Raw genomic sequence first — 22,894 nt, 5'->3', positions numbered from 1 at the left:
GATCTTGTGCCACCTTGGAGTTAGTGGTGGGGTTCTGAGTGAAGCAAGAAAGGGGGCTGGTTTTCTTTAGAGATTGGAAAGGAAGAGCATCTTCACAGTAATCAGAAGAGACTGGCATCCTGTCTTCTGAATGTTCTGGGTAATGTAAGTGTGACTCTTGGCTGGCAACCCCAGCTTCCGGTCAGCAGAGCCAAAATCAAGGAAGTGAGCGAGGGGCCTCTAAGGGAAAACCCTCAGTCAACCAGTATTGTGTATTCTGTGCAAGGTCAGATTGTGAGGGTGAAGGGGTAGCCACTCGTCCTCAGGAAGCTTCCAGTATAATGGGGTGAGGTGAGCATAGAAAAACAGGAGAAAATCACTGATTCTGGTAGAATGCCAGTGGCGGTGGCTCCAGAGGGAAGTGGGGGGCTTTGGAGGTACTGAGAGCAGTGATGATTAGTTAGATAATCTGACAGTCTTCCTGGGGCCAAAGAGGGTTAGGATGTTGGCATCTGAGCCGTAGCTTGGAGGAGGGTTTCCCAAGGTGATGCGAAGGCGGCAGTAGGGAAGGCTGGAGGCCCCACAGGCGTGCTTAGCATCTGACAAACCTGCAGCAAGGCCGCAGATGGCAGGGGTGGCTGGGAGAGCCTGAGGTACCCCAGAGTGTGGCTGGCATGATGGCGGGTGGAATTCAGTGACTGGAGAACTCAGTAAGGCCCTGGCTTAGGTGAGCCATGAGCTGGAAATGAGAAGGATGGCAGAGCCCTGGCCACACGCAGCAAGGAAAGAGCCAAGGTGGCAGGGCTTTCAGACAGTTCAGAGCTGGCCCTGTGCTTCCGGAAAATAGTCCTGACCACCCCACGTCCCCCGCCCCCACTCCATATTTTTTACTGTCCTCAGGTTTCTAATACATTTGGTTATCAGGTTTCCTGGCCTGCAGCAATGAGAAGGGATTTTGCTCCTGGAAGCAGGCACAGGGGCCATGAGAAGTGATTTTGAAAGGAGCAGCAGAGAAACTACAGGGAGCAAAGAGGAGCAGTGGGAGGGGCAAGCCTCCTGCCTCTCCAGGACAGCAGCCTTGGCCCCAGAGGTAGATTCAGTCAGGCCTGATAAGTTGGATTTAAGAAAGCAGGAACTGGGGAGGGGTGAGAGCAGGGGAGAAGCAGGAACTATGTGAAACGTGTTAGGGAAGTTTTCCTTAAAAATGGTTTGAGTCGGATTGATTTTTATGCTCAGTGGGGAGCCAGTTCAGGGGCGGGCTGGTCCCCTGGGATGCCAGATGGATGAGGTGTGACCGTTCCCTGTTAATGGACCGTGAACGGTACCGGAACTTTTAACGGGGCTCAAAAATTGGAAGTGGTGAAAAGCCAAACTTTGGGTGTTAACTATTTATCATTTCCTGGTTTCAGCCACATCGTAAATCACCTCGTGAGGGCAAAATGCAAAGAGGTGACTCTGCACAAGGATGGGCCCCTGGGGGAGACGGTTTTGGAGTGTTATAACTGTGGCTGCCGCAACGTCTTCCTCCTCGGCTTCATCCCTGCCAAGGCTGACTCAGTTGTGGTGCTGCTGTGCAGGTGAGGGTGGGGTCCCTTTTCAGCCCCAGTCACCTTCCCAGAAGACTCGGCTACTCCATGGAGCTTTAAGATACTTTGAAATGGTTTCTGCTGACCGGCAAGGTGTAAGGAGATTCGAGAGACTGGGGCCTGTTAGAGAGTTGGGAATGTTGAGTAACTCTTGTGGGGTGTGTTCTGGTTAAATCATAAAAGCAATTCTATAAAAGCAAAGTCTGTTCTGAGTTTTAAGAGTTCAGAACTCAAGTGCATGGGGAGATGCAATTTATTGCTAACAATTTAATGGTAATGTGATCATATAATAAAATGTAGGAAATGCCACTTTGAGGTAGGAGCAGAGGTAATCCTTACATGGGCTCTCCACTCTTGGGGCTTTTGCAGGCAACCCTGTGCCAGTCAGAGCAGCCTCAAGGACATCAACTGGGACAGCTCACAGTGGCAGCCCCTGATCCAGGACCGTTGCTTCCTGTCCTGGCTGGTCAAGATCCCTTCAGAGCAGGAGCAGCTGCGGGCCCGGCAGATCACTGCCCAGCAGATCAACAAGTTGGAGGAGCTCTGGAAGGTGCGGGGCCTGCTGGAAATGCACATCCACCTCAGCACCAAATTTCCAGGAAGGGAGGTGGAGCTGGGGGTAGTGTCAGGAGATTCTAGAAGGAGCGCCAATGAATTTCCACCTGGAGTGGCCCCTTGCTGGGACGAGGGTTCCACGGGCATCTCCTTTCAGGCCTCTGGGAAAGGAAAGCTTGAAGTTCCTGGGCCAGGGCTCAAACTTGTGCTACGGAAGTGACCTGAGCCACTCTAGTGACAGCGTCAGATCCTTAACCCGCTACGCCACATAGAAACTCCAACAGTTTCTCCCTTCTTGCTGAGGGCAGGAGTGAGTGGTGGGAAGGAAGAAAATGGGAACAGACCATAAATGGCTTTAGGTGGCCATGTCAGGAGGAGTTGGGCCTGGGTAAACAGGACTTCAGGTCTACTTTGTAAAACCTTGTTGAGCCTGTGACATGTCAGAGCCAGGGTGACACCAGGCTGGGGGCAGACCTTGAGTGGGAATGGGGTCAGGGTCCCAAAGGGCAGAGATGTCGGGCCCAGAGCAGCCAGACAGGTGAAGGGGAGAGGGCCTCTCAGGCCAGGCAGCAGGATTCCTATCCTGCCTCCAGATAATTTCTCCAGGGAAGCCTTTCTGTGGTCCTGCTGTTTAGATGTAATAACTAGGCTAGGGAGTTCCCTTTGTGGCACAGCAGAAACTAATCTGTCTAGTATCCATGAGCATGCAGGTTCAACCCTTTCCCTCGCTCAGTGGGTTGCAGATCCGGTGTTGCTGTGAGCTGTGGTATAGGTTGCAGACGTGGCTTGGATCTGGCATTGCTATTGCTGTGGCTGTGGCGTAGGCCAGCAGCTGGAGCTCTGATTCGACCCTGGGCCTGGGAACTTCCGTATGCCACAGGTGCAGGCCTAAAAAAAAAAAAACAAAAAACTAGGCTAGAAATTTTAATTAGGCACAGATGTAATCAGAAATGTTAAATGTGAATTTATTTTCACTTCAAGTGCAAGTCAGTATATTTTTCAAGCAGATTATTAGGTGGCTACTGTTATGTCACCATTCCTGTCTGTGTCCAAACAGCCCACATACAGTTTGGCTCTGCCAGGGAAGCGTGCATTGTTGGCAGTGTGGGATCAGAAGGAAATGGGGAGGTGGGCCTCCCTTTCTCTTTGACCCAGCCAGAGAAACGGGTATTCTTTCAGGCAGCCAGGAAGATGTTTCTTTCTCCCAGTTCAGGGGCTAGGCGCTTGCTAGGGAATGAGGCCATCTGATGGTATAGGTGTGTTGAGCTGTGTACCTGGGATGTCCACCAGGTGGACTTCCCCATACAAGTGCTCTCCTTAGGGGATGGACACCACCAGCCACTGGGCGTCCCTCTCTCTGTCAGTCTAACGTGAGCTCGTTCTGAGAAGTGTTGGGTGCACCCTGTGCCTCTGGTGACTGGTGGGCCCCCATATAGCCCCATATAGTGAAAACAGGGAAGAATAGTGCTGGTTCTTGTCCTCTAGGAAAATCCCTCTGCCACCTTGGAGGACCTGGAGAAGCCGGGAGTAGATGAGGAGCCACAGCATGTCCTCCTGCGGTACGAGGATGCCTACCAGTACCAGAACATATTCGGTCCTCTGGTCAAGCTGGAGGCCGACTATGATAAGAAACTGAAGGAGTCCCAGGTGATGTGGTGTGTTCAGGAGGGTTTGGTCATTTTAACAAAGCATCTATCCTAAGGTCAGGGGAGGGCAGTTTCCTCTGCAGATTGCAAATGCTGATATGGACTGAATCGCAGCCGCCAAGAGACACAACCGTGGATTGAGGACAGGCGAGGGAGCAACCTGTGGGCAGACACCCCTGGGTGTTTTCTTTTGTTAAATCCAACAAAAGTTCCTTACAGTCGGGTTTGTAGCCTTTGCCCACAGCTGCGAGACCCAGATACCAGGAGCCCACAGCACGCCGAGAACACGTCTTATGCCCATCCCATGGGCACTGTGCTTAGGAAGCGGGAGCTTTGAGGCTCATGGGCTGTGTCCTCAACCATCAGCTTCCTTCTCTCCTTCCACAGTCCACAAACAAGGTGCTTTCAAGAATAGACGTCTTTGTGGGGGTCTCCTGGTCGTCCTGTGCAGGTTTTGAGGTCCTAATGGCTTCTCTCCTAGATGTGCCCTGGTTGATGTTTCAGGCTATGGAGTGCTGCTCACCATAGGGCACATGCCTGTGGAAACCCAGACACGAGGAGTCCAGGCCCGTGTCTGTGTTGCAGGCTAACAAGGTTCTTATTTTTTATGTGCTCAGACTCAAGATAACATCACGGTCAGGTGGGACCTGGGCCTTAACAAGAAGAGAATCGCCTACTTCACTTTGCCCAAGACTGACTCTGGTAATGAGGATTTAGTCATAATTTGGTTAAGAGGTGATTTTAAGTTTTAAAATATTTGTGATCATAAGTAGCATAAAATTCCTAGTTTTACCCTTGTAAAGTGTCCCTTAATTTGAACCTTCATGGTGGCATCTGTGGCACATATTGAAAACACTAACTTTCTTGCTGTCTTTTCCCTGTAAGACATGCGACTCATGCAGGGGGATGAGATATGTCTGCGGTACAAAGGGGACTTGGCACCCCTATGGAAAGGGATCGGTCACGTCATCAAGGTCCCTGATAGTATCCTTTGTGTAAAGAAGGGCTGGCACAGGCACCTCTGCCCAAGTCTCTGACAGCTTGTCCCGAGCACAGGAGACCTTTGTGTGGATCGCCCTGGGGAGGGGTCTTGGGGCCTCAGGGGAAGGAAAGAGTGTTTTGCGTAGAGCCATGGCTGCAACAGCCCCTTCGAGTCATGTTTCAGGTCATGAAGCCCTGTCTTTAGTTGTACTCTGAGGGGGCACTGTTTGTATAAAACTGAAAAAAGAGCTGCTTAGGCAGAAGCCAGGGTGCTCCAAGCTCTGCACCTGAGGGCTCTGCAGAGGCTCACAGTCAGGGTTTGGAACCTGAGCCCTGGGCTTGGCTGCTCCAAGCTGGGCTGTGGTGGCCCGGACACAGTGGACAGAATCTGTCAGTGAGAACATGGGGTCTGGCTGTGTTTTCTCTGTTTGATGCAGAGGAGGGTCTGTCTGTTCTATAACCGAGTGAGGGCTCCTCAGAAATGATTGTGATGAGAATGAAACTTAACTCAGTGGCATAGATTATGGCGATGAGATCGCTATTGAGCTTCGGAGCAGTGTGGGTGCACCCGTGGAGGTGACTCATAATTTCCAGGTGGATTTTGTGTGGAAGTCAACATCATTCGACAGGTATGTCCACCTCTTTCCCCTCCTCTGCTTCCCCGGCAGTCAACCTGCCTTTGGCGTGGCTACTACCTCCAGCATCTCTGTGCTTCCCCATGTCACAGAGGGCCAGGTCTGCACACCAGCTCCATGGCTGTGCATGCCACTGACCTGGAGCTTTCCTTTCAGGATGCAGAGTGCATTGAAAACCTTTGCTGTGGATGAGACCTCCGTGTCAGGCTACATCTACCACAAACTGCTCGGCCATGAGGTGGAGGATGTGATCATCAAGTGCCAGCTGCCGAAGCGCTTCACGGCACAGGGGCTCCCCGACCTCAACCACTCTCAGGTTCTCACCTATCCTGGGGACAGGAGGGTCCTGGACTGCAGAGCCTACCGGGTGAGTGGCTCTCTGCCACATCTGCAGCCCTAATGGCCACTTGTATCCGAAGGTTTATGCCGTGAAGACTGTGCTGCAAAGACCACTGAGCCTGATCCAAGGCCCACCAGGCACAGGGAAGACGGTGACTTCAGCCACCATCGTCTACCACCTGGCTCGGCAAGGCAATGGGTAGGGCTCTGCATAGCCCACGGTGGGTAGAGAGGGAGGCTTGTCTTCCAGGAGACTTTGGGGCCACGGGTACCTGGCATGCTACATTCTACACTGTTTGTATTAGAGATCTGGCCTTGTTGATTGCTTTTAACAAGCAAATGTTCTGTTCTTGTAAAGGCTGGAGTGGGTAGGGTCAGTCCTGGGTTGTGCTGTGCCTGCGTGCACCTCGGAGCTTTGAAAGTCTTTATGGCACGAATAGGAGGGGAAGATATTGGACTCAGATGTTAGCGGTGCTTTGCATGAGTGGAGTGAAGATCGGGGGGGAGGGGAAACTCCAGACCATCTAGGTTTTAGCTCTTTCAGCATCATGTTGCTCGTGGCCTTCATCTTAGATCTAGAGCTGGCTCCACTGCCCGTGATTCAAAACTACAGCCTTGGCTAATTAGGCTTTTCTCTGGGTGAGTACTGAGACATTCACTCACCTTGTATTGAAGGCCTGTGCTCGTCTGTGCTCCAAGCAACATAGCTGTGGATCAGCTGACCGAGAAGATCCACCAGACTGGGCTCAAAGTTGTGCGGCTCTGTGCCAAGAGCCGCGAGGCCATTGACTCCCCAGTGTCATTCCTGGCCCTGCACAACCAGATCAGGAACATGGACAGGTAGGCATTGGGTAACCAGCCTTAAGCGAGGTGTGCCTCCCCTGTGCAGGCCCTGGAAACACAGGGGCACCCCTCCCACACCCACTCATGTGCCCCTGTGTTTCCAGCATGCCAGAGCTCCAGAAGCTGCAGCAGCTGAAGGATGAGACTGGGGAGCTGTCATCCGCAGATGAGAAGCGGTACCGGGCCCTGAAGCGCACCGCCGAGAGGGAGCTGCTCATGGTGAGCTCCTTACCCGCCCTGCTGCCTGGAGAATGGGCCTGGGCCTGGGTCTTTGGGCTTTTGTCTGTTTGTTTGGGCTCAAAGACTTGTTTGGATTTATTAATAAGCCCAGAACGGTGCTTTTAGTCAGTTTGTTTTCAGTTTGAGGAGAGAACTCTCCTCCATAGGAGAGTTCTTAGGAACTTGGTCTGCACACAGGGTGGGGGTCAGGTGGGGGTCCTGCTCTTTCCTGACAAACCTACAAAAGTGGGCCTTGGTTTTGAGTATGTTTTCCCTGGCTCAGCACTGCCCCTCAGAGGCTGTCTCGAGGCACTGAGCCCTTTCTTAGGCACAAAGCCCATCACTTAAATCAGCATCACTTTAGCCTGAATAGTAGATGTTGTCGGAAGGGCATGGCCTGGAATGGTGTCTGCGTAACTGTCTTGCCTGCCCTTTGGGGTCTGGGAACATCAACTGTGCAGGTGCCCTGATGCCTGGTGCACACTCTTCCCCAGAATGCAGATGTCATCTGCTGCACGTGTGTGGGCGCAGGGGACCCGCGGCTTGCCAAGATGCAGTTCCGCTCCATTTTAATCGACGAAAGCACCCAGGCCACCGAGCCAGAGTGCATGGTCCCTGTGGTCCTCGGAGCCAAGCAGGTAGGCCAAGACACATTATAGTCTTGTTTGAAAATTGTTATGCACTCTTTTGTTCCCTTTTGTTCCAGTTCTGTGTAATTCTTAGTGCTGGAGGTTTGGTTTTTCAAATGTCTTTTGGTGCTGTTTGACGCCCTTTGAGAGTGTCTTTGAAGGGTGCAGTCACCACACAGTACCTTCAGGTGGTTCTCAGTGCAAATTTGTGTGTTTCTTATATGTGGTGGGCATTTCCCCACCCCCAGTCAGTATCTTGCCACTTGAATTTGCATAGCGGGGTGGTTATATGGACCCTGGGCCTCCTAGTCCCCTGCAAGTGGACATCTAAGCTGTTCCATGCTTGAGCTTCTCATCTTTGTGGGCCTCTCACCACAGCTGATCCTTGTGGGCGACCACTGCCAGCTGGGCCCTGTGGTGATGTGCAAGAAGGCGGCCAAGGCTGGGCTGTCCCAGTCACTCTTCGAGCGCCTGGTGGTCCTGGGCATCCGTCCCATCCGTCTCCAGGTCCAGTATCGGATGCACCCTGCACTCAGTGCCTTCCCGTCCAACATCTTCTATGAGGGCTCTCTTCAGAACGGCGTTACTGCAGGTAATGCCCAGCCCAGGCTGGGAGACCTGGGGAGACAAAACCCTGCATCACTCTCCCTCCTGAGTGGCCTTATGCAACAACTGCCTCAGAGAGGCACAGTGGTCAGTGGGGCAGAATGTGCACCCTGAGTGTCGGGTAGCCTTGGAGTATGGGCAGGGAGGAAGCCTGCCTCTTTGTAAAGTTCAGAGTCACTACATGAGATTTCCCACCGATGGCTTATCACACAAAACACACAAAAGCGGGGTGGTAGAGCTGACCACCCCCTAACTCCTTCTTCTGTCAGTGGTTCTCAAAGTCCAGACCCCTGGGGTCACAAAGACCTCTGCACAACAGAGGCCAAACTACTTTCATGGTGACACTGTCCTATTGTGTGCGCATCCTCTGGCTATGCCACACCTCCACTAATGCACAGAAAGCCTCAGCATGAGTCAGCAGTTCACACAGACTGCTGTGTGTTGTCACTACCACATGCCTGTAGCAGGCAACATCGTGGATGCAGAAGTGAAGAGTACTAAATTTGCTGATCCCTGAGTTCACGTTCTTATGATTCTCTGTGTGATGGGAGAAGATGTCCTCCTAAGACAGGTGTGTGAGGTGCTTGAAGGAAGGATTCGTAGACATACTGTGGTTGTCAGCCTTTGGAAGCTCTGCCTGACTGGGCGAGCAGGCACACCCATTTCAACGGCCGGCAAGGCTGCTACAGCGTCACTTGCGGTCAGAGGCCTTGTGAGCACAGGGCAAAGTAGAAAGGCCATTGTCACTGACCTACAGGATGACCTGTCCAGCTTTCCTGTAGAATCAGGGGCGGAATTCCACAGTAGTGGGAAAGGTCATAAAACACGCTTCCCTTTTCCAGCCACATATCTGGGAGGCCTCACCATCCTCACATGCTGCAAGGGCTCATGGGAGACTAGGAACAGGAGTAATCAGGATAGTGAAGTGAGTTACAGAAATTCACTAAATACGTATTTTAGTGGAAAATTCAGGCATTCATAAAAAATATTTTTATTATTCTTATTTGTTTATTTTTTCCTTTCTTGGCCGCACCTGCAGCATAAGAAAGTTCCTGGTGCAACCTGCACCATAGCTGCAGCAACGCCAGATCCTTAACCCATTATACCAGGCGGGGGATCAAACCCATGCCACCACAGAGACAACGCTGGATCTTTAACCCACTGTACTACAGCAGGAACTTCTAATATGTTTATTTTTATTTTTTTTAATTTAATTTTTTTTTTTTTTGCCATTTCTTGGGCCGCTCCTGCAGCATATGGAGGTTCCCGGGCTAGGGGTCAAATCGGAGCTGTAGCTGCCAGCCTACGCCAGAGCCACAGCAACGCAGGATCCGAGCCACGTCTGCGACCTACACCACAGCTCACGGCAATGCTGGAACCTTGACCCACTGAGCAAGGGCAGGGATCGAACCCGCAACCTCATGGTTCCTAGGCGGATTTGTTAACCACTGCGCCACGACGGGAACTCCTAATATGTTTATTTTTATTTATTTATTTTGTTTGTTTGTTTGTTTTTTGTCTTTTTAGCTATTTCTTGGGCCGCTCCCGCGGCATATGGAGATTCCCAGGCTAGGGGTCGAATCGGAGCTGTAGCCACCAGCCTACGCCAGAGCCACAGCAACGCGGGATCCGAGCCGCGTCTGCAACCTACACCACAGCTCACGGCAATGCTGGATCGTCAACCCACTGAGCAAGGGCAGGGACCGAACCCGAAACCTCATGGTTCCTAGTCAGATCGTTAACCACTGCGCCACGACGGGAACTCCCTAATATGTTTATTTTTAAATGAATTTTTTTGTTGTTGTTGTTTTTGTTTTTGTTTTTTTTTTTGGTCTTTTGTTGTTGTTGTTGTTGTTGTTGCTATTTCTTGGGCCGCTCCCGTGGCATATGGAGGTTCCCAGGCTAGGGGTCGAATCGGAGCTGTAGCCACCAGCCTACGCCAGAGCCACAGCAACGCGGGATCCGAGCCGCGTCTGCAACCTACACCACAGCTCACAGCAACGCCAGATCGTTAACCCACTGAGCAAGGGCAGGGACCGAACCCGCAACCTCATGGTTCCTAGTCGGATTCGTTAACCACTGCGCCACAACGGGAACTCCTTAAATGAATTTTTAAGTATTTTAAGTTTCTGGGTTTTAAAATGCAGTGAATGTCAGTAGATGTAATCCACAAAAACAGTAGCTGTTTTAGACTTTTCCACTTTTCAGAGTATAAAGCGGTTCTGAGAGCAGCATTCATTCGAGAACCACTGACTTAGTATCTCGTTAATGCCAACAGCCTACCATGTCAGCCTTGTTTTACCCGTTTTATTTTTGAAATTTTATTTGTTTATTTATTTTCTTCCTAGGGTTGCACCCTAGGCATATGGAAGCTCCCAAGCTAGGAGTCAAATCAGAGCTGCAGCTGCCAGCCTATACCACAGCCATAGCAATATCAGATCCTGGCCGCATCTTTGACCTACACCACAATGCCAGAAGCTTAACCCACTGAGCGAGGCCAGGGATTGAATCCGCATCATCTTGGATGCTAGTTGAGTTTGTTACCACTGAGCCACAATGGGAACTCCCCTTTTGCCCATTTTATAGGTGAGAAGGCTGGGGCTGAGAAGTGTGCGTGTCTATCCAGGGCCATGCAGTTGCCATGTGGTGCAGTCTTGACACTTAGAATGCTACTGGGGAGTTCCCTGGTGCCCTAGCTGTTAAGGATCCAGTGTTGTCACTTCTGAGGTACGGGTTCAATCCCTGGCCTAGGAACTTTTGCATGCCGTGGTTGTGGCCAGAAAAAAAAAAAAAATCTGGAGTTCCCACTGTGGCATAGTGGGATTGGCAGTGTCTCTGGAGTGCCGGATTGCAGGTTTGATCCCCAGCCCTACACAGTGGGTTAAGGATCTGGTATTGCTGCAGCTGCAGTGGAGGTCAAAACTGCAACTCAGATCTGATACCTGGCCTGGCAGGGATTAAAAAAAAAAAAGTGCTGGAGTTCCCATTGTGGCTTAGTGGGTTAAGAATCCGACATAGTACCCATGAGGCTGTGGGTTTGATCCCTGGCCTTGTTCAATGAGTTAAGGATCCAGCATTGCCACAGTGGCATAGGTCACAGATGCGGCTCAGATCTGGCACTGTGGTGTGGGCCGGCGGCTGCAGCTCTAATTCGACTCCTAGCCTGGGAACTTCCATATGCCACAGGTGTGGCTAGAGCTGGCCAGGTGACAAGGAGCTTGTTTGTGATTGATTCTCTGATGCAGTTGACACTTGTTGGGAAAGTTGCCACTTAATGCTGATTCAGACCCTTGCCTGCTCAACCTACCTCCACAGGCAGGGGTTGGTGGTGGTGGTTCGGTGTTGAACCATCAGTGCCCAGGACATAGCACCACATAAGTGTATTTCTTTAAACTCTATTGAAGTGTAAAGACGTGCCCAGATTCCAAGTGTTCAGCTTTGTTAGTTTGCATTAAGTGAACACACCTGGGTAACCAGCACATGAATGTAAGTACAGCCTGACCAACTCCTTGCAGCCCTGAAGTGCCCCTTATCCAGGGCAGTGCTGGTGCCTGCCCAGGCCCATGGACTCGGGGTAGCCTGACATGAATGGTGGCAAGAGTGTTTACAGCACAGATGTTGGCGAGCACTACAGATTAGCCCTCGCCCTACCCCCAGCTGGTGATTAAGTGTTTGCCAGCAGCCCCTGGGCTGACAAGTCCAGACTCTGCACTGCTTACCAGACTCTGCTCTCACTTGAATGATAGAGATGGGCTTTGCCTCATTTTCAGTTTTGACATAAAAGGGATCATAAATGTGTCTTCACGGATCGGGCTTCCCTCATTAATATTAGGCTTCTTCACTGCACAAAATCAGTTTTCTTACGCTAATCTGTTGATTAGATGCAATTCCAGTCAGAATTCCAAAAGTGGTGGGAGGGGTGTATGATTTGACAAGCTGGTTTTTTAAAATATAAGGCTATGCATAGGACCAAGCACCCAAGTTGAACATGAAGAGCCAGATGAAGGTGGCAGCTCAGACTAGAAGATGTCATGCTCATACTGTAAAGGGGCAGTGGCTGTGACACTGCTCACAGTGCCCAGGATAGCATCCACAGGCAGACCCACCTGTATGCAAGCCCTGGTTTTTGTGTGAAGCCCAGCTCAATAGTGTCATCCTTAAAAGCCAGTTATAGGGGTATATGAGTCCCTTAAAGTACAACATAAAGCTTCTAGAAGGAAACAGAATATCTTTGTTACCCTGTGGTAGACAAAGTTCTTTTAGACTGCAGAAAGCACTACCCAGTGAGATCTGTTCAGCGAGTAGTTGGTTTTATACCAGGCAACTAGGCATGGTGGTGAGCATTCCTGGGAATTTTGGTCAGAGGACCCATTTGGTGGCCTGCCCGGGCCCTGCAGACCTGGATCTCTTTCCTGGGACCTGCTGTCTCCTGCTTCATTATTTGCCTTTGCCCAGGATGGCATGGCCTCCACTCAGCTCTCCACCCCAGCTCAGCCAGCACTGGCTACACTTTTCTTCTCTGATGGGGTGTTGTCTTTTTTCCCTCTACAATGACAGCGGATCGTGTGAAGAAGGGGTTTGACTTCCAGTGGCCCCAACCAGATAAGCCAATGTTCTTCTATGTGACCCAGGGCCAAGAGGAGATTGCTAGCTCTGGCACCTCCTACCTGAACAGGTAAGCAGAGGCTCATCTGCAGTGTATCTCCTGGCTTCAGAGATGGTTTTTCCAGTGACTGCTAACCTGTGGTTTTGTTTTAATGAGGTGCTGAAACTTGTCCTTGTCTTCCTTATCCTCATTCTCTTCAGACATTTAAACCAACAGCATATGTCCTCCTCGTTTTTTGCAGCGTGTGTTTTTATGTTGAGCAGATCCTTTACAAGCCCATTTGCGAACCTTTTCTGGCCCTCATGACCCTTTTGGTAAAGGACAGGCAGCCCAGCTGTGGGCACCCTGGGCAGGCCTTCACAGGATTGTGCTGGAGGCAGAGCTGCCCCTGAGCCTCCCACAGCCTCCAGCCTTGGGCAGGAGCGGGGGATGGGGTCTCAGGAGCTCACAGGTGAAGTCTGGGAAGTGAAAACCTGGCTTTCTTAGGACGGAAGCTGCAAATGTGGAAAAGATCACCACGAAGCTGCTGAAAGCGGGTGCCAAGCCAGACCAGATCGGCATCATCACGCCCTATGAGGGCCAGCGCTCCTACCTGGTGCAGTACATGCAGTTCAGCGGCTCCCTGCACACCAAGCTTTACCAGGTGCGTGCCCAGTGGGGTCTGCTGGGTCCTACCACAGGCACTGACCATTGACCACCCTGCAGTGGAGGTGCAGTGAGCAGGTGGCCAGCACCTGGGGGCTCTGCAAGCTTCAGGTCCCAGGGTTATCGGTGGGATTTGATGCTGCATCTTGACTTTTTTTGTGCAAGCTGGGGGTGGGGGGGTCCTCAGAGGTTAGCCTGCTGGCTGACCATGACTAATGCTGCTTGCAGGAGGTGGAGATTGCCAGTGTGGATGCATTCCAGGGACGTGAAAAGGACTTCATCATCCTCTCCTGTGTGCGGGCAAATGAGCACCAAGGCATTGGATTTTTAAATGATCCCAGGCGGCTTAATGTGGCCTTGACCAGAGCACGGTATGGAGGACTAAGTCATGCTAGGCCTTGCTGGAGGCAGGTGCTGCCCACTGCCTAGTTCTCTTCTTAATCCTCCCACCCCAGCCACATCTTGGGCTGCAGCACAGGGCATGGTAGAGAGGCTTTGCCAGTGCTAGGGGTCAGAGGGCTGTCAAGAGCAATTCAGAAAGAATGTCTCAGCCACGAGTTGTCTTTGTTTCTGTGTCCTGGTGGCTTTTTGTGGCCTCAGTCTTGAGGGAAGTTCAAACCCCAACAGCAGAGTCTATATCCCTGTTGAGTTATTTAATCCACGAGTCTAACATTTTAGTGCTGTTTGCCTTGTTTGGCTCTGGAATATAACTTTTTTTTGCCTTTTTTTGCCTTTTCTAGGGCCGTACCTGTGGCATACGGAAGTTCCCAGGCTAGGGGTCCAGTCAGAGCTATAGCTGCCGGCCTACACCACAGCCACAGCAACTCAGGATCCAAGCCACGTCTGCGACCTACACCACAGCTAATGGCAATGCCAGATCCTTAACCCACTGAGTGAGGCCAGGGATCGAACCCACAACCTCATGGTTCCTACTCGGATTTGTTAACCACTGAGCCACGACAGGAACTCCTGAAATACAACTTTTCTGAATTAGGGACCCAGAGAATAAGGTGGACCCCCGTGTCACCCCAATGTGACACGGCAACCAGACAGTTGCCCTTGTTCCAGCCACAAATGGGCTCATGTTCACATGTTGCTTCCTTCCTTAATGAGGGCGCCTTGGTTTTTGTTACCCTGTTTGTTTGGTAGCCAGCACTGGGGGTGTCTTCAGCATAGTTGGGTGAGTATCCACCAGAAGCTCAGCTTGGGCATTGAGTTATGTCCCCAGCCCCTCAGGGTGCTCAAGGCCACTGTGGAACCTGCTTGGACGCCTTTAATGACCTGGTGCCTGGGAGGCTGATTCATGGCTGCAAACCAGGAGACTCAACTCTGAGCTCATCTGCCCATGGAAGTGCTTTGATATCTGAATTCCACAGAAACCTGCCCCCAAACAAACCCGAGTGCAAGATCAGTAGCCTCTAGGATGGGCTGGAATGAAAGTCACCTTGGCTTGCAGTTACCCACCTGTCCCCAGCATTAACGGTAGACACAGGCAGTCCAGGTTTCTGGTCAGGGAGGTTGAGGGTGACCCCCAAGGTCCCTGTGCAGTGAGAAGAGGAGTGACGCGCCTTTTACTTTGGACTTGGGTTTTGAGTTTGTTTAGTCTCATCTTGGACCATCCTTTCTGGTGTTCTCCTCACTGTGTGGCCCTAAGCATGGTGCTCTTATCCCCACATCTTGCAGATATGGGGTCATTATTGTGGGCAACCCAAAGGCCCTGTCCAAGCAGCCGCTGTGGAACCACCTGCTGAACTACTACAAGGAGCAGAAGGTGCTGGTGGAGGGGCCTCTGAACAATCTTCGGGAGAGCCTCATGCAGTTCAGCAAGCCCAGGAAGCTGGTCAACACCATCAACCCGGTGAGTGCCGGGCAGGGGAAGGGAGGCGGGGAGGGAGACTGCTGGGAATCCTTTCTCCCCAAGCCTGTATTCTAGGCACGTGGTGGTGAGGTGAGCAATGGCAGGTGTGACTCATGATGAGTGTGAACTGAGGCTAGACCCAAGTGTCAGTGTGAATAGGAGCGATACATCTTGACCTGTCCCCAAAGCCACATCCTCCCCCCCGCCCCAGGTCTCCTAGGCATTCTGAGGTCTTTCTGGCCTTAGAGCTTATGGGATGTTACGTCACAGGTGGCATCCAGGGGTCAGACACAAGTAGTTCGGGCACTTTGCAAATCCAAGGTGCTCTGGGGGCTTAGGAAGTGGTTGCTGCCTGAGATTTCCCAGGGACGAAAATGTTCATCATCAAAGGTGAGGTCAGGCGAGGAGAGATGGGCAAGGCCCAAAACATACAAGGTGACAAGCCTCAGGGTTGCCTTCCATGCAGCCTGGTCACCTCCCAGGCCAGCAGATCTTCGGAAAGTCCTTTCTGGTGTCGACAAAATACAATTCCTCACTCATCTGAACCTTTTGTAGGGAGCCCGCTTCATGACAACAGCCATGTATGATGCCCGGGAGGCCATTATCCCAGGATCGGTTTATGACCGGAGCAGCCAGGGTGAGTCTCTGCAGGGGGCTGGGCTGGCCCTGTGGTTGTTGACCATTCCCACGCCCACAGCTTCCAGCCCTGTCAATCCTGGGTGGCCTTCCAAGCCTCAGTCCACAGAAACCTGCCTGACAATGAGAGTTCTTTCTCAGCTTCTCTTGTTTAAAATCAAATAAGTGGTCTTTGGCAGTTTCTAAAAACCAGATGTTTTTAAAATAATACAGCTTTGTGTATAGCGGTCTCAGCAAATACTGCCACTCTGCCGGTTTGTCCCTGTGCCCCCCCGCCCCCCCGCACCCTTTGCTCACCGTCTCAGTGGGAGGGTCGCACCTGCAGCTTTCCCGAAGCTTCAGCTCTGTCTGTCAGATCTAGGGTTGGGCGCACAGCCTCTGTTCCTGGGTGAAGTTTCTGTATGTACTAAGGCTGAGCCTTGTCTCTGCTGCCTGGAACTCCTCCTCCAGCCTGAGCCAGTCTGTAGACCGTTTCCACTCATCCCTCAAACCCCTGCCTCCTGGGACCCTTCCCTGTACCATCCTCCACAGAGGGTGACCACCTTGCCCATGCACTGTGCCACCTGCCTGCATTTTACATTGGCCTTCTACCTCTCATGTGCTTGCCATCTACCCTGAGGGCGGGTGCACCCTAGCTGCTCCTCTTACATGATAAATTGGCAAGGCTCCTTCCCTGCCCCAGTGTTTTCTCCTGGGCTCTAGGCTCAGCTGGAGATTGTGTTCTTGAACAACAGATCTCTCATTGTCATATCCAGTGAGTCGGCATGTAGCCAAGGGTTTCCTGGGTCCGTCCTTTGTCCCTGAGTCCACCGTGGGTCTGGGTAGACCCAGGATTGCCTTGGGGCTTTTGTCTTCAGCAAGATCCACTAGTCTATCAAGCTTAGTGTTTTCTTGCTTTTGGTCAGTTGGGTGGCGGGGATGGTGGTGGTAGCATGCAATACAAATGTGACATTTGCCATTAAAAGGGTTTTTTTTTTTAAACTAGAAACACAACACAATTTCAGTTTTTCAGATCCTCTTAGGCTAGTGCTTCTCAGAATCCCCTGGGAGAAAAGGTGCATTCCCAGCTACCAGCCCCAAGGAGGCTGTTGGGGGTAGGGGTGGGGTGAGTTGTAAGATCCTGAATCAGGTGATCTTGCTGCAGGGGTACACCAAGAATGCTGGGGCAGGCTAAGCAGCGACAGAACAAGACAGGCATTTCAACTATGGGCAGACCAGCTGGTTTGGGGTTGGGCAGCAGACTTATTTGGATGCAGTGTGATGGCTGCTGTTCACTTTGTGTCTTTCTTTTTTTTTTTTTCTCTTTTTAGGGTCACACCCATGGCATATGGAGGTTCCCAGGCTAGGGGTCCAATCGGAGCTATAGCCTCCAGCCTACGCCACAGCAGCGCCAGGTCCAAGCCAAGTCTGAGACCCAACCACAGCTCACAGAAACTCTGGATCCTTAACCCACTGAACAAAGCCAGGGATCGAACCTGCGCCCCCATGGATTCTAGTCAGATTTGTTTCTGCTGAGCCACAATGGGAACTCCTCACTTTGTGTCTTGTAGGCCGGCCCTCAAACATGTACTTCCAGACCCATGACCAGATTGGCATGATCAGTGCCGGCCCCAGCCATGTGGCCGCCATGAACATTCCCATCCCCTTCAACCTGGTTATGCCGCCCATGCCGCCACCGGGGTACTTTGGACAAGCTAACGGGCCAGCCACAGGTGAGCACCGAGCAGCATCCCATGGGAAAAAGCAGTTTGGCCTTGGAGTTTGTCACATCCAGGCTTTGAGCAGCTGTGCTTGTCTATGAGGCTCAGAACCTCCTTCAAGGAACCCTGGATTGCTCTCTTTCAGGCCGGGGCACCCCAAAAGGCAAGACTGGTCGTGGAGGACGCCAGAAGAACCGCTTTGGGCTTCCAGGCCCCAGCCAGACAAATCTCCCCAACAGCCAGGCCAGCCAGGATGTGGCATCACAGCCCTTCTCACAGGGCGCCCTGACCCAGGGCTACATCTCCATGAGCCAGCCCTCCCAGATGAGCCAGCCCGGCCTCTCCCAGCCTGAGCTGTCGCAGGTGAGCCCTCTGGCACTTTATCTTGAGACATCTTACACCACAGAGCAGTCAGACCAGGCCAGGGAGCCCTCTTCACACACGCATACCCTAGGACACTCGCCCCTTAAAGACCTTAGTAGTGGGTCCGAGGTCTAAAACATTCCATCCACAGTACCATCCTGGGTAGCTGGCCTGGGATACTTGTCTCCAATGGTGAGGTAATCAGTGAGGGTTTCTTGCTACTTAGGCCTGAAGATAAGTTTCCAGATTATTCCTTGGGACTGGTGGTGACAGGCTAGACACTGAGCAGGTTCTCGAGGCTGGGAGGATGAGTACGTGTCCTCTGACTGGGTACACATCTCTGCAACCTTGTTTTCCAGGACAGTTACCTTGGAGATGAGTTTAAGTCCCAGATCGATGTGGCGCTGTCACAAGATTCCACATACCAGGGAGAGCGGGCGTACCAACACGGCGGAGTGACGGGGCTGTCCCAGTACTAGAAGGCAAGCTGGCCTCTGGAGGAGGTCTTTGCTGGGATCTGGACTTGTAGGGGAAATTCGGAAAAGGAGGTGGGAGTCTCAGGTCCCCAAGGGGCCAGCTGTCTGTCACCTGTATGGGTCCCGGGGCCTCTGCTCACAGTGTGAGCTATGTGTTCCCTGGTCCTCGCTGGAGAGAGTCCTAGAGCTCAGTGTGGCAGGGGCGGATATGGGAGCCTCCCAGCCACCCAGGTGGGCAGCCAGGGGGCAGAAGTAGCCCTCCCCCAATGGGCAGCTCTTGAGGGTGGCGAAAGTCCCAGCTCCCAGGTGCACGGGTGCCTCTATATGTGCTTCTTGGTGCTTGTGAGGACCCTGCCACGTGGTTTCCCTTTTGTAATGTGGCCCCAACCTGCCTGTGTGCTTGTGGGTAAGATGGTGTTTGGTGCTGCTGAGAGAAGGGGCCCTGCTCTTACAACGCAACCTCAGTCACCTTCTCTCTGGTCTGGGCACCCGGCTGGCCTCTGAGGTCCATTCCACACATGGGGATGCAGTTGCCAAATGGAGTCTGGGAGAAAGGGTGTGCCTTCTGGGCCAGGCCTGGGAGCTGCCCCAGGCTCCCACCTCCTCTGAAGCCTCTTGCCCTCTCTCCCTCCCGACAGGTGGTGGCAGAAGAGCTAAGCTACGTGGCTTAGTCCATCAGCATCTTATTCTGGGTAATAAAAAATAAAAATAAATGGATACCTGTTTTCCACTGCTAAAACTGAAGCACCACTGTGAGCAACAGGAGAGGGAGAGGAGCACCCGAAGGAAAGAGGAGCCCGAGACAGAGAGCGCCCACTGCTGGCACGTGGCGGCGAGGAGAAGGAGAAGGGAGAGCGGGAGGTGGGGCGGGCCGCGGAGGACCGCCCGCCCGCGAGCCCCGCCAGCCCCGCCCGCCGAGGAGCCCAGCGCCCGCCGCGTCCACACCTGGGTCTGCGACCAGGGCGGAGGGAGGAAGACCCTCATCTCAGAGTAGCCCTTTCCTCTGTTCTTTTCTTTCTTTTTTCTCTTTTATTGAAAGGGGACTACGTTTTAGCAGGAAAAAACTTAGCATTTCTGTGCCGAGCAGGCTCCTTGCAGTGGCGGCCGTGCCGGGAGAGCCCCTCAGAGTGCGGGTTCTGTCCATGCCGGCTCTGATACCGCCGCTCTCATGCTGCCTGTGTTCTAAGAGCGTTTTCATTTTAAGAAAATAAGGTGTCTGGGTGGTTTCTTTTTTTTTTTTTTTTTTTTAAAGATTCTTTGAAGGGAGTACTGAAAAAAATACTTTCTTGAGTTTATCTCTCAAATCTTAGTGGTGGACCTGGGAGATGTCAGAAGCTTCCAGAAACGAAGTTTAAACAAGGCGACACAACTCAAGATTGGAATCGACACCTGTGACGTGAGGAGGATTTTTTTCAGTTTTAGCTTCCAGCGGCTTCTCCCTGTGCATCAGGGCAGTGAGGGAGCGCGGTCCTCGGCCGGGCAGGCAGCTCCATGGTCTCCGCTGGACTCCGAGAAACAAAGCGCTTCCAGTGTGCCGTGGACTCAGCCCCCCCACCCCCAGGAGGGGCCTCTGGCAGGACTTGGCCGTGAGGCCGGAGGGCGGGAAGGTAGCTGTTCACCCGTCAGTGGCTTCTTCCCTGGGTTCCTTCCTGAGGATTTGGTGGAAAGCAGCAGCCAGGAGGATCGGTCCCTGTCCCCCGGGCAGGCGCACACCGTGCCTGTGATGGGTTAGACTCACTGAGCACCCCATCCCCCTTCGTTCCCCACCCTACTCCCTTAGTTGGAGCCCTTTCTACCTGTGGGGCACAGCTTCAATGAGGTGGGGTCGTTTCTGCTTTGGGGGGAAAGGGAAGTAAGTTTCAGAAATAAGTTCTGTGCTGAAGGCCTTGGAAGAGTTTGTTCCATCTGGCCATACAAAGGGGTCTCTGCCTGGGTCTGGTTGCACTTGGAGAAGTTATTGTAGCTGGTGGAATCACCCCAGCTCTTCCCACACCATGGTGAGGTATTAGCCTCCCTGGCCAGATCTGGTTGGGACTGTCTAACCCTAATCCTGCCTATCTGGGCCCTAATGACCCTGACCCCCAGCATCCCCCTCCCGGTGTGCCTGACACTGGCCTTATCCCAGAGCCTCCAGATTCCAGCTGGTACACGGGAGAGATGGGGACGTACAGGCCACCTTCCTTCTGGCAAGGCCTCTTATTTATTACCATTGCTGTAGGGCTTTTGGTTCCCACTTCTTTTGGTAGCTGCATAGAGTTTGGATAGGTTTCTGCTCTGACCCCATGTGTGAACTCCCCATGGGTGACACACCCACCCACCCTGTTCTGTTCCTTGGAATGCTTTGCCTCCGCTTTGTGCTGTTTGCGTTTTTTTCTCCACCTTAGCAGCAGTTACTATGAGTTTCCTAAATTGAGGCGCATCTGTACCAAGGCAACGTTAACTTTTGATTTTTTGGTCAATTTGTTTTAAGGTCTTTTGTCACCAATAAAAGTCTTAATAAAACAGCTCTTGCATTCACCCCCGGGCTGGGTAACTACAGGGGGGGTGGCATAGGACTTGATCTGGGGGTCTGGCTGGTTGGCGTCGCAGGATTTGGAACCACCTAGATGGGAAGGCTGAGACAGGCCAAATATGCACAGCGGAGACTGCTCAGGCAATTCCCAGAGCTCAGGCGCATGCCATGGGCCGCCGGGAGATGGGGGTTCTGGAAGGCTTGGGAGGGATGGGCCGGTGGCGTCGCTGTAGACTACCCCACTATCACCACCCTGGTGGATCATGGTGATGCTCTCGGTCGCTTCCCTCCCCACCCCCAACCACCCTGGCACGACTCAAGAAGACAGTAGAGCGGACCACGTAGTGTTTATTGTTGCCACCGCCCACCTGCCCCCATCAGCGGCAGCCGCACTCATCCACCACCATGTCCTCGTAGTGCCGCAGTACCACGTTGTCGTTGTTATCGAAGAAGAGCACAGAGATGGGCGATAGACGCGCGGGTACGCAGCAGGGCAGGCCGGCGGTGCCGGGGGTGGCCGAGTGCATGAGCGCGCGCAGCACCGCGTGGTTGAGCGCGGGCGTCCCACCTGGTTCCGACAGCGCGGCGGGCAGCGCGCACTTTCCCTGGCAGTAGTTGGCTAGGAAGCCGCGAGGTGCGATGACCCAGCGGTGCCAGCCCACCTCGCGGAAGCTCACATAGAGCCGCCGCGCGCGACACGCGCCCCCCGAGCCACCGCCCACTGCGGGCTCGGCCTCGCGCCGCGGCCGGGCCAGAGGGTGGCACAAGCGCGGGTCGAGGGTCACCAGCAGCAGCGAGGCCTCGGTCAGGCGCGCGCAAACGGTGGGGGCCCGAGGACGCAGCGCCAGTGTTAGACGGAGGCTGCGCGGCGCCGAGGCGTTGCGGGCCCAGGCGGCGCCCAGCAGCTCAGCGCGCACCGGCGTTCCCAGGGCGGGCACCGCCTGGCGGAGCAGCACCGGACCAGGGCCCGCGCGCGCCACGCTCAGCTCCCAGCTGCCCGCCATCCCCACCGACGCCTCCTCAGCCGCGAAGCGCAGCTCCAGGCGAACCTGGCTTGGGCGCTCTGCCGGTTCCACGGTCGACAGGTCGAAGACGACGGTCCACTCCGGGCACTGCCCGGCAGCCGAGGCGGGCTCCGGGCGCCGGGCAGCCGCGCCTGGGGAGGCAGGGAGAGGGTTCGGCTGGCGCTGCGTCCCTACTCAGTGCCCCGCGAGGGGCTCTGGGTTGGGGACGGGCAGGGTGGGGGCTGGGGGGCATACCATCTGTTAGAAGGCGTCAAATGGTGTGAGGCGGCGGGGGGTCGCGGGGAGATGGAGCGGGGGGCAGGGCATCACTTCCAAGGAAGAGGCCCTGCCCGGTGCAAGGGTGGCCAGCCCGCAGTTGGGAACACAGGCAGGGTTGGGGGTGGAGGGTGGGCGAACGCCTGGGGCCCGTGGGGAAGCGATGCTGGGGCGGGGTGGCATCTGCAGGAAGGCATCTAGTGGTGTGAAGCGGCAGAAGGGGTGGGATGGAGTGGGGGCAGGGCTTCAGCTGCAAGCTGGCTTTCGGACCACTCCCCGCCCCCCCCACAGGTGTCCACGCGGAAGAATGGATGGAGTGCAGAGACCCAGGTTGCTTGCGGGCTAGCGAGTGGGGACCCTCAGAGATTTCCAGCCTCTCTACGCGCCACTAGAGGCTCCTGGCAGCCCGGAACACCCAGCGGGATCTCCGCCTCTCAGACCCACGCCCCCAGCGCAGGCCCCACTCACCACGGTCCGGTACGTGGCGCACGATGTTTCCAGCGACCCCCAGCTCCTCCACGTGGCACGGCCGCAGGGCGGCCGCCGGGGGTGTCCTCCTTGAGCCCGCCCTGGCTTCCTGGTGGTCCCGGCGGCGGAATAAGCGCCACATGACCGGGGGTACAGGCCGGGACGTGGGGGCGTCCCGGGGTGCGTCGGACAACCCGAGAGCCCGCAGCAGGGAGGCGGCAGGGCCCGGGGCAGCAGGGGCGCGGGCCAGGGATGGCGAGGGCAGCAGCAGGGCCAGTAGGAGCAGAAGGGCGCGGCGGCAAGGCGAGGGCATCTTCCTTGCAGGCGGCGGT

At 53.9% G+C, this 22,894-nt stretch overlaps 2 protein-coding genes across 3 annotated transcripts in view; one reads left to right on the top strand and one right to left on the bottom strand.

The window, feature by feature from the left end:
- UPF1 (UPF1 RNA helicase and ATPase) overlaps positions 1-20,819 on the top strand; it is a 38,819-nt gene extending 18,000 nt beyond the window's left edge. The window contains exons 4-24 of one of the 2 annotated variants that reach the window (XM_047776508.1): positions 1,389-1,556; positions 1,935-2,115; positions 3,606-3,767; positions 4,384-4,468; positions 4,652-4,750; positions 5,268-5,376; positions 5,539-5,698; positions 5,802-5,920; positions 6,397-6,561; positions 6,669-6,783; positions 7,278-7,421; positions 7,791-8,004; positions 12,576-12,693; positions 13,111-13,267; positions 13,498-13,640; positions 14,953-15,127; positions 15,683-15,764; positions 17,314-17,475; positions 17,609-17,826; positions 18,186-18,308; positions 18,941-20,819. In XM_047776508.1, the coding sequence (XP_047632464.1) occupies positions 1,389-1,556; positions 1,935-2,115; positions 3,606-3,767; positions 4,384-4,468; positions 4,652-4,750; positions 5,268-5,376; positions 5,539-5,698; positions 5,802-5,920; positions 6,397-6,561; positions 6,669-6,783; positions 7,278-7,421; positions 7,791-8,004; positions 12,576-12,693; positions 13,111-13,267; positions 13,498-13,640; positions 14,953-15,127; positions 15,683-15,764; positions 17,314-17,475; positions 17,609-17,826; positions 18,186-18,305 (2,896 nt within the window). In that variant the 3' untranslated portion in view covers positions 18,306-18,308; positions 18,941-20,819. Of the gene's footprint in view, positions 1-1,388; positions 1,557-1,934; positions 2,116-3,605; positions 3,768-4,383; positions 4,502-4,651; positions 4,751-5,267; positions 5,377-5,538; positions 5,699-5,801; positions 5,921-6,396; positions 6,562-6,668; positions 6,784-7,277; positions 7,422-7,790; positions 8,005-12,575; positions 12,694-13,110; positions 13,268-13,497; positions 13,641-14,952; positions 15,128-15,682; positions 15,765-17,313; positions 17,476-17,608; positions 17,827-18,185; positions 18,309-18,940 lie in introns of both variants that reach the window. The other variant, XM_047776507.1, reaches the window with a different exon arrangement.
- A 325-nt stretch (positions 20,820-21,144) lies between these two features.
- GDF1 (growth differentiation factor 1) lies at positions 21,145-22,878 on the bottom strand. Its single transcript, XM_047776542.1, has 2 exons — positions 22,563-22,878; positions 21,145-21,970 (listed from the first exon to the last, which is right to left on the bottom strand). Exons 1-2 carry the CDS (start codon positions 22,873-22,875, stop codon positions 21,192-21,194), a joined length of 1,092 nt encoding a protein of 363 aa, XP_047632498.1. The 5' UTR covers positions 22,876-22,878; the 3' UTR covers positions 21,145-21,191.
- Between the last annotated feature and the right edge of the window lie 16 nt (positions 22,879-22,894).

This window comes from Phacochoerus africanus, chromosome 4 (genome assembly GCF_016906955.1).
Source record: "Phacochoerus africanus isolate WHEZ1 chromosome 4, ROS_Pafr_v1, whole genome shotgun sequence".
In the NCBI taxonomy this organism is placed as follows: Eukaryota; Metazoa; Chordata; class Mammalia; order Artiodactyla; family Suidae; genus Phacochoerus; species Phacochoerus africanus.
This window is presented reverse-complemented; position numbering and strand designations above follow the sequence as displayed.